The following is a 14,974-nucleotide window of genomic DNA, read 5'->3' as shown; positions in this document are numbered from 1 at the left end:
TTAATATTAGGTAATCTTTATAAATTAAGTGAACTGTGTTAGTATATATGATTTAATAATAACTAAATCTATGTGGATGCTAGTGAAACAAAAGTTCAGGCATAACCAGAAACAATGTGATGTGGCCAATTTATAGGAAGGGGATACTAAGAAAGTATTTGGGCAAGACTAAACAAACTATGGTAAAAGTAAACGAAAATATCAGTGTAAAAAAGATGGCATGAAAGTGTGAAATTGAAGAGCACTTATTCAAAATTTGCCAACCAAATTGCTTTCTCCAGTCACAATACTTTTATTAACATTACTTGGGAAAGAGGAATGAGGTACTAAGAATTGGACATGTACCTTTCAATTTAGTGAAATGCAAAATAAGAAATTTAGTGAAATGCAAAGGGTAAAAAGCAATGGGATGTATATGAATTTTATTGGTGGTTAAAGTAGCAAAACTGAATTGGGATTAACAATTAAAATTATATGAAAGATGAAGAAAAGATGGGCATTGTAAACAACTGAAAAATTAAATCGAAGATTCTTAAACTAAAAACAAGGAATAGGGAACCAATACAAGTGTATGCACTACAGTCTGATTCTAAAGATAGTAATAGAAAAGAATTTTCTGGTAAATAGAAGTGATAAGAAATAATATGATTAGAAAATTTTACCACACAAGCAAGTAAAAACAGGAGCAGGTAAAAAATGGTAGTAGAAGCCAAATGATATGAAGCACTTAATTATTGTTCGCAAACATCTTTTTCTTTTTATAAATCCCCCCCCCCCCCCAGGCAATCGGTCCTCACCATTAAGTAAAACACAATCACCTCGAAGTGTCATGGCAGCAGTCTCTGCCCACCCTACCTAACCCCTTTCTGATGCTTTCCCATCGGGGTCTCCTCAGCTTCATTAAAACACACAGACTCCCTCTTCTGGGTAGCCGTTATGCCCTTCCGCTGAGGAGCTATTCTTCCCCTCCCTATGCCAGCTCCAGATGTGCATTTTGCACATCCTTCGCATCGCGACCCACTCATACCTTGAGGGTTCTCTATGCCATCAGGGAGTGCCATTATTCCACCTGCATTGCACCACAGGGCCATCGCCACCCTTACAAGGCACCACCAGGCTGCAAATCCAATCCTTCACAGAGACCAAAACAACATCCAGTATCAAGTACTCACACTAACCTAAATGCCACATCGCACCCGGGGATGACAACCAGTCTTTAGTCACTCGGTAGCCTCAGTCACAGTGTCAATGAGAAACCATAGCCCCACATTCAATCAAAGTAATACAAAGCAAAAAAGAAAAGAATGCACAATTTTATCATCAAGTACAGAAATCACACATTTATCAGGATAGTCTCAATGATCCTTGTTCGGAAAAACCAAACATGGACATTTACAACGAAGAAAAAATCAACATATAACAAATTGCTCCTTAACCAAGGAAACACAAAGTAAGAACACACACAGCATTATCAATGAACTCAATAGACACAGTAATAACAATTCCATTAGGATGTCCCAACTGACCCTCACCCTGAGTATTAGATATATGCATTTACAGCAAAAGAAAGACAGTAACACAAAAAAAATTACTCCTTACCCTAAAAACTATGTACATATGTTATAACAAGCCTCTACTAGGCGACGATGCCTGCCATTTGCCATTCATCAATTCCCATTGTGGACATTTAGCGACCTATAGCCCCCATTACAAATATTAACAAGTCCAATCAGAAGAAATATACAATAATATTATCCAATACAAAGAACACAGAAATGATGAAATTATCAGAAGAATCTCAGTACAAAAAAGAACAAATAAATATTACTCAGAATCGAGCATCGCATGGTTACTCTCCATTCTTTGGGCATGGTTGTTCGATGAGTCCAATCCTTAGGCTCGTAATGCCGCCTCCCTGAGCCTGCCCTTCTCTTTCTTAGTTCCCAGGATCTGTCCCACCATCCTCTCCACAGTGTTAAAATCTCTCCTGCTCTGAAGCATGTACTCCACCACGTTTTCTGGAGTAAGCCATGCCAGACCCAGATGACTTGTGACATGATCCCATTGGGTACACCAAAAGAACATGTGTTTGATCAAAATATGCACACTCTGGAGAAGCCTTTATCTAAATCTGTGCAGATAGGCTCTGAAGTCACTGTGGTCAGAGAGGAACTGGGTAGGATAGTAGCCCAACTCCCCAAGTTTCCTCTGAAGACACGACTCTATCCTGGGAATCAGTCTCCTTGTCCACAATCCTTTTGTGGAGACACTTCATCAATCCCGCCACTCCTGCAGCATCGGCCTCTACACTTCAGGTCACATCATTCTGTCAAATCTCTGCCTAAGCTGGTTTGCCCACAGACAGATAGGAGGGACCACGGCTATGAACTCCACGCATCGTGCGATACACGAAGGCCACCTTCATTGCCGCCCTTTGTTGTAGTGAGGATAGCGCCATCTTATTCCTCACCCTCTCCAGCGCCTCAACCCACACCAGCACCTCGTAGAGCAGTGTTGATGTTGCCACTGAGAGGATGAGCCTCCTCTTCCCAGCCCGAGGTCTCTGTGTGTTGCACATCAGCCTCTCTAGGGAATCAAGAGCCCTTTCTGTCTTATCAGCAACCAGACATTGGATTTTACCATATTTTTTAATTAAATTATAATTTATAAATATATTGCGCTGTTATCACACTATAAATAGTCATAATAACAATATAAGTTAATGAAATAGAGGCTTCTCAAACTTAAATAGGGATTTTTATAAAATATTAATTAATCATGAAAGAAAAAATCTCAGATATTAATGAAAAAATCAGCATCAATAGCTAATATTGAAGAAGTAGAGGAATTACGGACAGTATAAAATAGGATATTACAAGATGAGCTGAAGTCTATTTAAGGGTAAGAGATAAAAGAAATCCCTGATGGAATAATTACTTGAAGAAATTTAGTTGTGAAGGACAGAGATGGAAGACATAAAAGTTGGGCAACTTAAGTACTAAAGGATGATGTGAGAAAAAAAGTACAAGTGATAGTCAAAGTTTATGTAAAAGTTAGGATGATATAAAAATGTTTGAAAAAAATATAAATTTTACAGCATACTAAGCAGTAAAAGGAAGGACAGTACTACCAAACAATATAATTGTATGAAGAAGATGATTAATGAATTTTATCAACATTTTGATAAAAATGATATGTCCATCAAATGATATTTGATGCGACAATTAAATGAGAAATGAAGAGAACTGATAAAACAGAAAAATATGAATGAAGTGGGTTCACGAGTACAATAAACAGAAAAAAATATAACAATGATTAAGGTGGAGAGGGATATAATAAAATGAGGAATGGGAAGTAAGCTGAACGGGATGAGGTTTATACCGAGATGAAAAAAGGTATAAGGTAGGTAGGAAAACACTGGAAAAGAAAGAATTTTTTAACAAAATGAACATCACAGACTGGGAAAGAGTATTGCTCAAATTTGTTAAAAGTGATAGTATATGTGAAAATGACATGAATGAAACAATTATTTTTCTTTCAGCAATGACTGGAGGAGGAAAAAAATGATTTTAAAAGAGATAAAACAAGACTAGGAAGCAACTAAAAGAAAAAAATTGGCAATATAAACAGTAACATGTAATGACTGTGAGTATTCCAACAGGGCTAGTGTAACAAAGCTCCTCCCTCTTTAGAGAGAATAGGTGAGTGAAGAGGTAAAAAAAAATTTTTTTTTAAATATTACCTATTTTTTACAGGTAAAAAAAAATGTAAAGCTGAGACTAGTTAGGACAATAAAGCCAATTTGTAGTAAATGTGAAAATTTTTTGAGATTTAAAATGATGTTTACAAATTTATAAACAAAGGAGGAATGAAAGTAAAAAAGTATGAAAATATTATTACTATTATTTTTTTTTTTGTAATTGTAATGAATGACATCCACAAATTGGGGCAAGAAAAGGTAGCAAGAAGACAAGGTAATATAACAAAATCATAATTTCACCTGTTCAAAAAGGTTAAGGTAGAATGTTGCCTGGTGGAATCGAGTTATGAGGTACCAGTGTAAGTTTTAAGAAGAATAAGGAACAAGGCTTTAACAAAGAGGAAATGGAGAGTAGGGAAAGATAAACAAAGGTTAAGTTTAAGTATGAGTGAGTGATGAATAGTTTTTCCTGTAGTACATGGAGTAGGAAGTTTCTACCTAAGAAAGGTGGTATTATCTCACTACCAGAGAGAGAGGTACTTTATAACACAAATTTGGATCAACCTTGACTTAAGAGAGCAAAAAGATGGGTCACTATCTTCCAGTAACAGGAAAATTTAGGTAACAAAAAGAAATTCTTAGGGAGTATGATTTGCAAGACAAAGTTCAGTGCATTGTAAAACAGAAAAGTTTAAGGAAATCAGAAAAACTAAGCGTATAGTGGATTAGTAACATGGAAAACTAGAAGAAAGGTTTCATATTCATTCTACGATGAATTGAAAAACTCTTGAAAAAGATTAAGAAAGCATTTGATAATGCTGTTAAAGGATTGCTAGAAGGGTGGCAAAAGACAGCATAAAGGGAAAACACTAATTCACAGCCAAAATTTGAAAACTTCTAATGATGGCTACCATTAGCAAATATACAAGGTGTTTCTAAAACGGTGGGCTAGCTATACTTTTTTGGATTCTACTTGTAAAACTAAACAAAAAATATTCTTAGGAAAAATGACAATTTTTCCTTCGTTCTCCCAATGTCCGCCATTTTGTTATTTCTATATAAAAATGTATTCGTCAAGTTCGATAGAGGAATCACACTAATATTTGGTAAGCGTCTTCATAAAAAAGTTGTAAAATTAGTAAAAAATCAGGGCAAATACCTTCGCAAATTACAAAATGGCAGCCCTGTTTATTTTTCAATCGGTTATATCTCCATAAATATAAGTTTTATCAAAATGTATGTTATTTGCTAAAATATTAAGCCTTTTATTTTGAGCAAAATCACATTTTATTTTTTAAAATCACTTAACAAATAGCTGAGTTATCGCAGAAAATTTATGTTACAAATTTTGTGTTTGTTTTAATGTCCTCCACTTTACATTCAATTTGATTAAATATTGTTTTTATTTACTGTTAATTCTAGTGCTGTAAATTAGTGTCCAATTAAGTAATAATTTGCTCACAATAAGATTTAATATCAAATAAAAATAAAACAATCTATAACTTTTCACTTTTGAATAATTTTACACAGCGATTATTATTGCTGATCATGTTAACAATGTAAAAATGAAACTTCTTACAACAGGAATGTTGTTCAAAACTATCACAACCAGCGTGTCTGGAATGAAGAGAATCCTCACGGTCCCTTCCAAAGTAGCCATCAACAAAGATTTTCCCTGAACATATGGGCAGGTATTTTTAATGACTATCATTTGGATCTTGTCATTTTACCAAATCATTTAAATAGAGAAAATTATCTTGCTCATTTGACCAAAAATCTTCCACATTTTTTTCTAAGACCTACTTCTACAATTAAGAGGAAATACGTAGTTTCACCCACCATGATGGAGCTCCAGCACATTACAGTCAGTTGGTATCAGATTTCCTGCATGAAACTATCCATAAAAAATGGATAGGTCGCGGGGGGGGGGGGGGCAGTGCCCTGGCCTGTCTGATCACTTGATTTAAACCCTCTTGACTTCTACCTGTGGGGCTATTTGAAACATATTGTTCATTCAACTCCAATACTCAACATTGAGGATCTTCATTCAAGATCCAAAATGGAATTCAAAAAATTAGGAATACTCCTGAAATTTGTGAATAGTTAAAACAATCTCAGAAAAAGACTGAAGACTTGTGTAATTTCTATTGGTGGACACTTTAAACCTCTCTTATAGCTTCTAAAAATTGTTAACTGAATTTGGATGTTTCCATTCCATACTCTGCCATTTACTCTCCGGCTCGTAATGATGGATCCATGTTTCGTCACCAGTGATGATTCTGTCTAAGAAGATGTCCCGTTCGTTACCATAGCGATCCAAATGGTTTTGGCAGATGTCCAAGTGCGTTTGTTTATGCAACTGTGTGAGTTGTTTTGGGACCCATCTTGTACAGACTTTATGAAACCCAAGTCTGTTGTGGATGATTTCGCAGGCAAAACCATGACTAATTTACAGATGATGTGCCACTTCATCAATAGTTACTTGTCTGTCTAAGAAAACCATGTCCCGTGCACGCTCAATGTTTTCCTCATTTGTGGTGGTTAACGGTTGTCCCGACTCCTTCGTCATACAGAGCACTTGTGCAACTGTTTCTGAATTTTTCAATCCATTCGTAGACACTTCATTGTGGCAACACTGTACCGAAAGTCTTCGATGCATTTCGGCCCCTAATACACCTTCCAACCACAAAAAACGTACCACTGAACATGGCTCTTCATTGGTGCAAACAAAAACTGGAGCAGCCATGGTTAACGGCAGGGCAGCGATAATGGAACTAACCTAGCAGCAGCAAACCTGCACAGACATAACAACAATTAAACCAAGCATGTGTCATCTACCCAACACGACAGTACTACCAACATAAACAAAAATATAACTAAATTGCGGATAATAATTGATTTACCCTCATACAAATATTTTAAGATACCACTTAATATTTTAAGGCAGTTGATACCACTGGTAGCATAAGAACTAAAAAACAATCCCCAGTCACCCATGCAAGTCTATGACAACACAGGTAAGTTGTTGTATAATGTTCATTTAAAGTAATTGCTGTTTGGTGCTTTTGGCAATTTTTACAATGAGTAACTTACACCAACAGTTTCAGTGAAATTTGATGTTAAGTGGCAAAAAATTAATGAAGCACACAAAATGATTCAAGAACTTTACAGGAAGCACTCTCTGAGCTTCCTGCAATTACTATGAACGATTTTAAAAATCATTTTTAAAATCAGGGATTTTAAAAATGATCAAGTATCTAATCTACTTACTTTTAAGATGAACTTCATCGAGGAAAACCAATGATATCCAAAGACATGTCCCATATTGCTTGAGTGAATGATTTGGTGAACCCAAATTGATGTTTAACATTTCACAAGATAGCAGAAGAGACTGGAATTTCAGTGGGTCATGTCATGAAGTCCTAATCAAAAAATTAGGAATGTATTTTAAATTAGGACAAGTTCCTGGTTTAGAACCTCTGAGGTCTTTTAGACAGAACATTTTTGTGTTCACTTTCTACCATGTACGTAGTATAATTTTTTCGAGTTTAGTAACTACACCATTAAAAACTTTGTACAAAGTAATAATAATATTAAAAATCACCAATCTGTTCTTCCTAAGATATATATATATCATGAACACATTAACCTGAACCTGTCCTGATTGTTGGCAATCTAGCTGTTGGTTATCCTCTTCTCCATTTCCTCATTCTTTATTACTTCTTCCTTGATAGGCACCAAGGAAAATACTTCAGTATCACCAACTGATATTTTGCCAATCGAATTATTCAAAGAGTTGCATGAAGAGCTAAACTATAAGTTGAGATGTGTTATCAGATAAAGCTAGGCCTCCTACTTCTAAAATCTAATCTAACATAAAATAATCATCTTTATTTTAATAAAAATAAAGATGATATACATCATAGTTTTGAACAGATTTAAAAAAAAATCAAGTTTAAATAAATTACTAAATCATGATAATTGACCAATATGAATGAATATAAAATATTACAATATATAATAGTACATTATATAGTTTATATATCTTTACACTCATCTAAACAACAAAATTAATTTAAAAATTTTCAAACCACAAAGCTTTTTTTTGTATAAACTCAGGTGCAGTTTTGCAAATTAAGAAGCAACAAATTTTAAGATTTTGCCTGAAGTTCAGTATCACTGGGATCACCAGAAAAACATGATTTCAATCATAATTGATTGAAAAATATTTCAAACAAAAATCAGAACATAAGCTAGCTGACAGAATCACTGAACCCACATATTCAGAGACTAACCTTAAACCAGCTCTGTAACTGCTATTATAAACAACCTGTTTCAGATATTCAATAGTTGTTGCAATTAAATCAGCATTATTAAAAAAAATAACAAAACAAAACTTACCACATGATCAAAGTTAGGATCAAGGTAGACATGTTTTAAAATGTACGACACTGCATCAGCATTTGTAAACTGAAATATTTCTCTTAATTTTCTGATTACTGAACTCCAATAATAATTGAGTTTTTGTTGATTCCGGTCCTGATAAGTAACTACTCTGACCAACTTCATTATTGAACTTAAATCTTTTTTTTCAACATAATAATTTAAAATAACTTCAAACAACTGTCTTGGAGGGGTAGCTATGTGATCAAGTAATTTAATAAAAATTTTACTAACTACTTCTTGATTTTGGTGTTTCAAAGCCTTCAAATAAACATCATTAGATATCTAAAATAATAAAAAGAGAGGCGTTTTAAAAAAAACTGTAACATAATTATTACACAGATAAATGTTTACTAAATTCATTCTGATAATTTTTTATTATGTAAAAAAAATTTTGCCACAAAGAATTACCAGATGCACTGTATAAGCTCTGGGAAATAAATATATGATGTAAGAATTTTTGGACAGATTACATTGTTGGCTACTTGAAATGATGTAATTTAATATTAATATATTTCAACACATACTCACAGTAAAGCTGAAACAATAATATACAATAATGCTGAGCCATAGTAAAGTGAGTCACATTTTAATTTAAAATATTAATAAATTTTAGTAATTGTTGTTACAGTTCATCGTAATATGCTGTTTCATTATTTCTTATTATTATCAACAAATATAGTACATACACATTATAGAATTTTTTAAAGTTGCATTCACTTTTTCCTTTTCTTTCCACATCTATTAAGTTTAAAAGTTTAACATAACATAAGTTTAAAAAAAAGACTCAAAACTCTTCTACTCGGCTGTAATTCAACCGAGTGTTATTAACTAATCTTTCTGCATAAAATGATCTGAAAATGTTTGTGCCCTATTACTGCCCACCTTCTGCAGGACATCATTGCTTCATGTATTTTCGTAGATATCATTGCATTTAATTCAGATTTGTCTCAACACATCTACTTTCAATATTTTGTTTACATTAATGATTATGTTTAATATTTCTCTGTAAGTGTTCTGACTTAATAATTTACAACTGCTAGTAATTTCCATATATAATCATTTTTAGAATTTTCAACAAACATTCTGAAGAATTTCATGATTATAGTTTTTAAGTGTTCATAGTGACTGTTGAAGACTGACACAACCAAATGCAGACAAGTAACTGGTTTTATATTCAGTGGCGCAGTAGCATAATATAAAAACAACAAAAGATTAGAGCAACATAGTTTCTTCTGATAAATTCAATCAAACAGAATCTGATAAACTTTAAGTCTATAAATCTATAATAAAGTCTAATCTAAAGTATTGTAAACCTATAAACCTTCTGCTAAAAGTATTTTCTACAATCCATTGAACAGATAAAGATTTACTGAATTTTATAAATAAAGATTTGATCTGTCACTGAAAGTGATAGATTTGAATCACATCATCAGGAATCACAAATAATAAAGTTTCCATTACACAAGGAATCTTCTAATGCAGTTTTATTGTTTCATTATGCAGAACACTTCCAAATCAACAATCATAATCATAATTTATAAAGTACAGAAAAACAGCAGCATTATTATCTAATGCTCTTAAATTATCTATTTAAAAAAAATTATATTTACATTCTAAGCCGATCTTATAAACATCTGTCAAACTGATTGCATATGTCATTCCTATTTCAGTTATATTTAAAAATCTTATAATCATTATATTCCTTCATAAGATACAATTGTTGGTAAAACCTTTTTTTTTTAGCATATTTTGTTTCTTTATGGCTAATAACAGTTGTGTATTATAATTATTACTTTTTCTTTTATTTTGTAATTTTTTGGTAGTTTTTTAAGAGCATTAGTGTACACTCATATAATTTATATTAATTTTTTATAGCATGTTTTGTCCTTTGTGATAGAGCTTTCAAGGAAATTTATTTTTAAATGATCGACCAAAATATCAGAAATTTCACAGGTTGGTAATTTTTTAATGAAAAAATTAAAATTAAACCCTATTTTCATACAAAAATTCCATCTCTGAAAGTAGGAGAAGGTAAAATTACAATTCAGAAGAGAAAAATTGATACAAAAATAATTTGTGATTTGGTGAGATGGAGGACACTGCCTATGGTGACATTGTTTCCTACCTGGTAATTGCAAAAAAGGCTGATCTGGGATCAAAGTACTATCAAAGAGAATCCTAATCCTTCTCCATTCAATACTACACAATAAAAATTAAATATACATCAGATTCAGACTAAAAAACATTAATCAAAAGTAAGTATTACATCAGTTTTAAAAATAATATAAAATGAATACTACTTACAAAATGGTTTGCTAAACAATTCATCTTATTTCTACATGTTCCATATTTAAGATAATAATCACATACATTGTTAAACAAATTTTCCTTAGCAAGTTGTTCATATTGTTCAACTATCTCTAAAACAAAAATAAACGCATTAATATTCACATATTTTAAAATAGTTAGTATTATCACTATAGAATTGACAATAAAATATTTTTAATTACATTTTTGAATTTCTGAATTTTAATCTCACTTTTCATACCTCTATGTTGTACAGTGGTTCAACTCTGGAAAAGGTCAAATGTGACCTAAAAAGTAATAATTCTTTTGATCTGTCAACAATCATATAGAAAAAAGTAATAAAGCTTTTGACACAATCATACTAATAAGAGTACTTTATTTTTATTTTCATTTATCTATTTTTTTTACTAAAAAATAAGAAAAAAAGTTGTAAATTTGTAAACTAAGCAACCCACTGTAATTGAAAAATAATTAAAATATACTTTATTGACATGATTCAAGTCAGTCAACTTAACGTCTCCTCAATGGAGTAAAAAATAATAACACCCACTGGAGTAAATTATAAATGTATCACATGTAATTCATCTAGCACTACACTTTTACAAAAGAAAAAAGAAAAAGATTCAGCATATGGTAATGGTGATGGATTTGGCATAAATTTGTGAATTCTTATTTCTGAAAACTTTTGCTATAAAATAAAAATATCCTAATCATGGCTGAAGATGTTCAAAGAATTTTTTAGGTAGTAGATTTTTTAGTCAAACTGTTACGAACCTTGAAACATATAAAACTCTCCTCACTTCCTTAACATCCATTCCCTCCCCAGTAAGAATATCTTGTAGTTTTGGTTTTACGACATCACATCCAAGTGTGATATGATTTGGCCTGTGAGATCATACAATCTTTCCCTATTTTCATGTGACCTACTTTTATGAGGTTTTTAAAAGCCAAATATTTTCTCATACAAAATATTCATATTTTATAAATATTCATGCATAATTCATATGTGTATATTATACATATATAATTATACTTATATAAATTCATACAGCATTTACATAAGTATGCTGAATGTCACAGTTTTATGCTTCCACTACCCGCATAAATACGCAGATTAAAATAAGTACAAATTTCATTACACAATTGTTTAATAGCCCATCTTGCCCCACTGGGCTATAAATGTATAATGCAAAGTAGGTTGAAAAAGCTCACAGATTTGTCTCGTAGTTTAAAATAGCAATTGAAATAAGGAAATTTTTAGTTTATATGTTGGTAATACTGTTTGCAATATAGTCGCATCACATGTGTTGCATACAATACTAAAGCTGTTTTTTTGTAATGTTGCAGTGAGAAATGTCAGCAATTTAACGGCATTTAGACATTTTGACGGCATTTAATAGGCATAATGCAAAGTAGGTTGAAAAAGCTCACAGATTTGTCTCGTAGTTTAAAATAGCAATTGAAATAAGGAAATTTTTAGTTTATATGTTGGTAATACTGTTTGCAATATAGTCGCATCACATGTGTTGCATACAATACTAAAGCTGTTTTTTTGTAATGTTGCAGTGAGAAATGTCAACAATTTAACGGCATTTAGACAAATTTTGCACTTTGCTTAAAAAAAAATCACTGTCAAAGGGATCAATACAGCTTAAACAACCATATGGTGAAACAGTAATGTAGAAAACAGTAGTTTAAGTTCAACAGAAGCGTTTAAGTTATGTTCATATCAGAACTGAACATGATAGATATGCTTAAAGGCATCAATTTTCAAACAATAATAATTTTCCTAATAGTAGAGAAAATAATATGTGTAAGGAAATGCTGTACAGTTTACAAATTACATAAATCTTGTAGAATCAAAACATAAGGTAAGCCAATTATCATCTTTTCATAAAAATCTCTTTTCCACAAAGACAAATAACATTATTTCTTTGAAATCTATTTAAGAATGTCCTCCAAAAATTGCAGTTCAAGTCTACCTATAAAAGAAGCCAAAGAATGAATGGAAGGATTGATCTTATACTGGAAAATTGTTAAAAGTGAAGATGGGATGCTGCATACGTGCAAAGGAACAGAAAACACTATACTCAAGTGTGTCCCTGAAAGGATTTAACAGTTTATATTTGACAAAATAGCATTAAAATTTTATGTTACCTGTGTTTTTAACATTTAAAGATGAATATTGAGTAACTGGTTGTATAAAAGCACTATTTTTACATCTGACTTCATCATTGTGATTAATTTCATTATGAATATAATTTTTATCAATTAAATAATTACAATTGTTACTTTCTGATACACGATAATCACTATGAGACAAATCTCTACTAGGTTTCTGACCCATTTGAATACTACCAGTATCATAATTTTTAGCCGGGTTATCTTTTTTTCTTTTATCAACTTTTGGATCACAATTAAAAAGTCTTCTTTTATCACTATTTAACTCCTTTTGGAAATTTACATCACTTTCTCTATATGTACCATTTTTATTATGATGAGAAACAAGTGAATTTGGAGGTGAACATCTTTTAACATCTATACAGTATTCTTCATCCTTTATTTCTATATCAGTATGACTATGGTACCCATAATTTACAATTGACTGTTTATTTTTATAGAGATCTTCTGTAATTTCAGCAGTCTGAAAATAAAAATGTATTTATAAATTTATTTATAAATTTTCCATCAGACTTCATAAAAAGTGTTATAGTCATGATACCAAAGAAAACAGGGGCAGATAAATATGAAGAATACAGAACAATTAGTTTAACTAGTCATGCATCAAAAATCTTAACTAGAATTCTATACAGAAGAATTGAGAGGAGAGTGGAAGAAGTGTTAGGAGAAGACCAATCTGGTTTCAGGAAAAGTATAGGGACGAGGGAAGCAATTTTAGGCCTCAGATTAATAGTAGAGGGAAGATTAAAGAAAAATAAACCAACATACTTGGCGTTTATAGACCTAGAAATGGCATTCGATAACGTAGACTGGAATAAAATGTTCAGCATTTTAAAAAAATTAGGGTTCAAATACAGAGATAGAAGAACAATTGCTAACATGTACAGGAACCAAACAGCAACAGTAATAATTGAAGAACATAAGAAAGAAGCCGTAATAAGAAAGGGAGTCCGACAAGGATGTTCTCTATCTCCGTTACTTTTTAATCTTTACATGGAACTAGCAGTTAATGATGTTAAAGAACAATTTAGATTCGGAGTAACAGTACAAGGTGAAAAGATAAAGATGCTACGATTTGCTGATGATATAGTAATTCCAGCCGAAAATAAAAAGGATTTAGAAGAAACAATGAACGGCATAGATGAAGTCCTACGCAAGAACTATCGCATGAAAATAAACAAGAAGAAAATAAAAGTAATGAAATGTAGTAGAAATAACAAAGATGGACCACTGAATGTGAAAATAGGAGGAGAAAAGATTATGGAGGTAGAAGAATTTGGTTATTTGGGAAGTAGAATTACTAAAGATGGACGAAGCAGGAGCGATATAAAATGCCGAATAGCACAAGCGAAACAAGCCTTCAGTAAGAAATATAATTTGTTTACATCAAAAATTAATTTAAATGTCAGGAAAAGATTTTTGAAAGTATATGTTTGGAGTGTCGCTTTATATGGAAGTGAAACTTGGACGATCAGAGTATCTGAGAAGAAAAGATTAGAAGCTTTTGAAATGTGGTGCTATAGGAGAATGTTAAAAATCAGATGGTTGGATAAAGTGACAAATGAAGAGGTATTGCGGCAAATAGATGAAGGAAGAAGCATTTGGAAAAATATAGTTAAAAGAAGAGACAGACGTATAGGCTACATACTAAGGCATCCTGGAATAGTCGCTTTAATATTGGAAGGACAGGTAGAAGGAAAAAATTGTGTAGGCAGGCCACGTTTGGAATATGTAAAACAAATTGTTAGGGATGTAGGATGTAGAGGGTATACTGAAATGAAACGACTAGCACTAGATAGGGAATCTTGGAGAGCTGCATCAAACCAGTCAAATGACTTAAGACAAAAAAAAAAAAAAAATTTCTAATATAACAGCAAAGAAATAGTTTGTCAAAACACTAAAAAATATTTTATATAGTTAAACCAGATGGAATTTTTCTTGGATTTTTCTAATTTTTTTGACTGCTATTCAGTATTTAACAGAATTTGGAAAACTTTATTTTAAACCTTCTTTTTTTCAGAAAAAATATGAATATGCTTCAAACACAATCAACATTCATGTCAAACAATATCACAAACAAGCACTTTTACCAATAGCAATTGTTCAATATTAAAAACAACCCTACTGTCATAATATACAATAGGAAATGAAATGAATTAAATAAATTTTTTTCTCAATTGTTACTTTTAATTCAAATTTTCTCTTACAACTGGGTCATCAATAAAAATAGTTTACTCATGGTTTTGAGTAAAATGATTTATAAGCTAAACATTTTTAAAACACTACTAAAATGTTAATAAAAAACAACCACAAAATAAAGGGTAATGGGATTAATAAAGA

The 14,974-nt window shown here is 31.7% G+C and overlaps 1 protein-coding gene across 2 annotated transcripts in view; it reads right to left on the bottom strand.

Moving 5' to 3' along the window:
• LOC142325305 (uncharacterized) overlaps positions 1–14,974 on the bottom strand; it is a 75,691-nt gene that overhangs the window by 37,806 nt on the left and 22,911 nt on the right. For both annotated transcript variants that reach the window (XM_075366881.1, XM_075366882.1), the window contains exons 4-6: positions 12,611–13,097; positions 10,451–10,566; positions 8,102–8,428 (exon numbers count right to left, since the gene is read on the bottom strand). In XM_075366881.1, the coding sequence (XP_075222996.1) occupies positions 8,102–8,428; positions 10,451–10,566; positions 12,611–13,097 (930 nt within the window). The remainder of the gene's footprint in view (positions 1–8,101; positions 8,429–10,450; positions 10,567–12,610; positions 13,098–14,974) is intronic.

Source organism: Lycorma delicatula, chromosome 5 (genome assembly GCF_047948215.1).
Source record: "Lycorma delicatula isolate Av1 chromosome 5, ASM4794821v1, whole genome shotgun sequence".
NCBI classification, from domain to species: Eukaryota; Metazoa; Arthropoda; class Insecta; order Hemiptera; family Fulgoridae; genus Lycorma; species Lycorma delicatula.
This window is presented reverse-complemented; position numbering and strand designations above follow the sequence as displayed.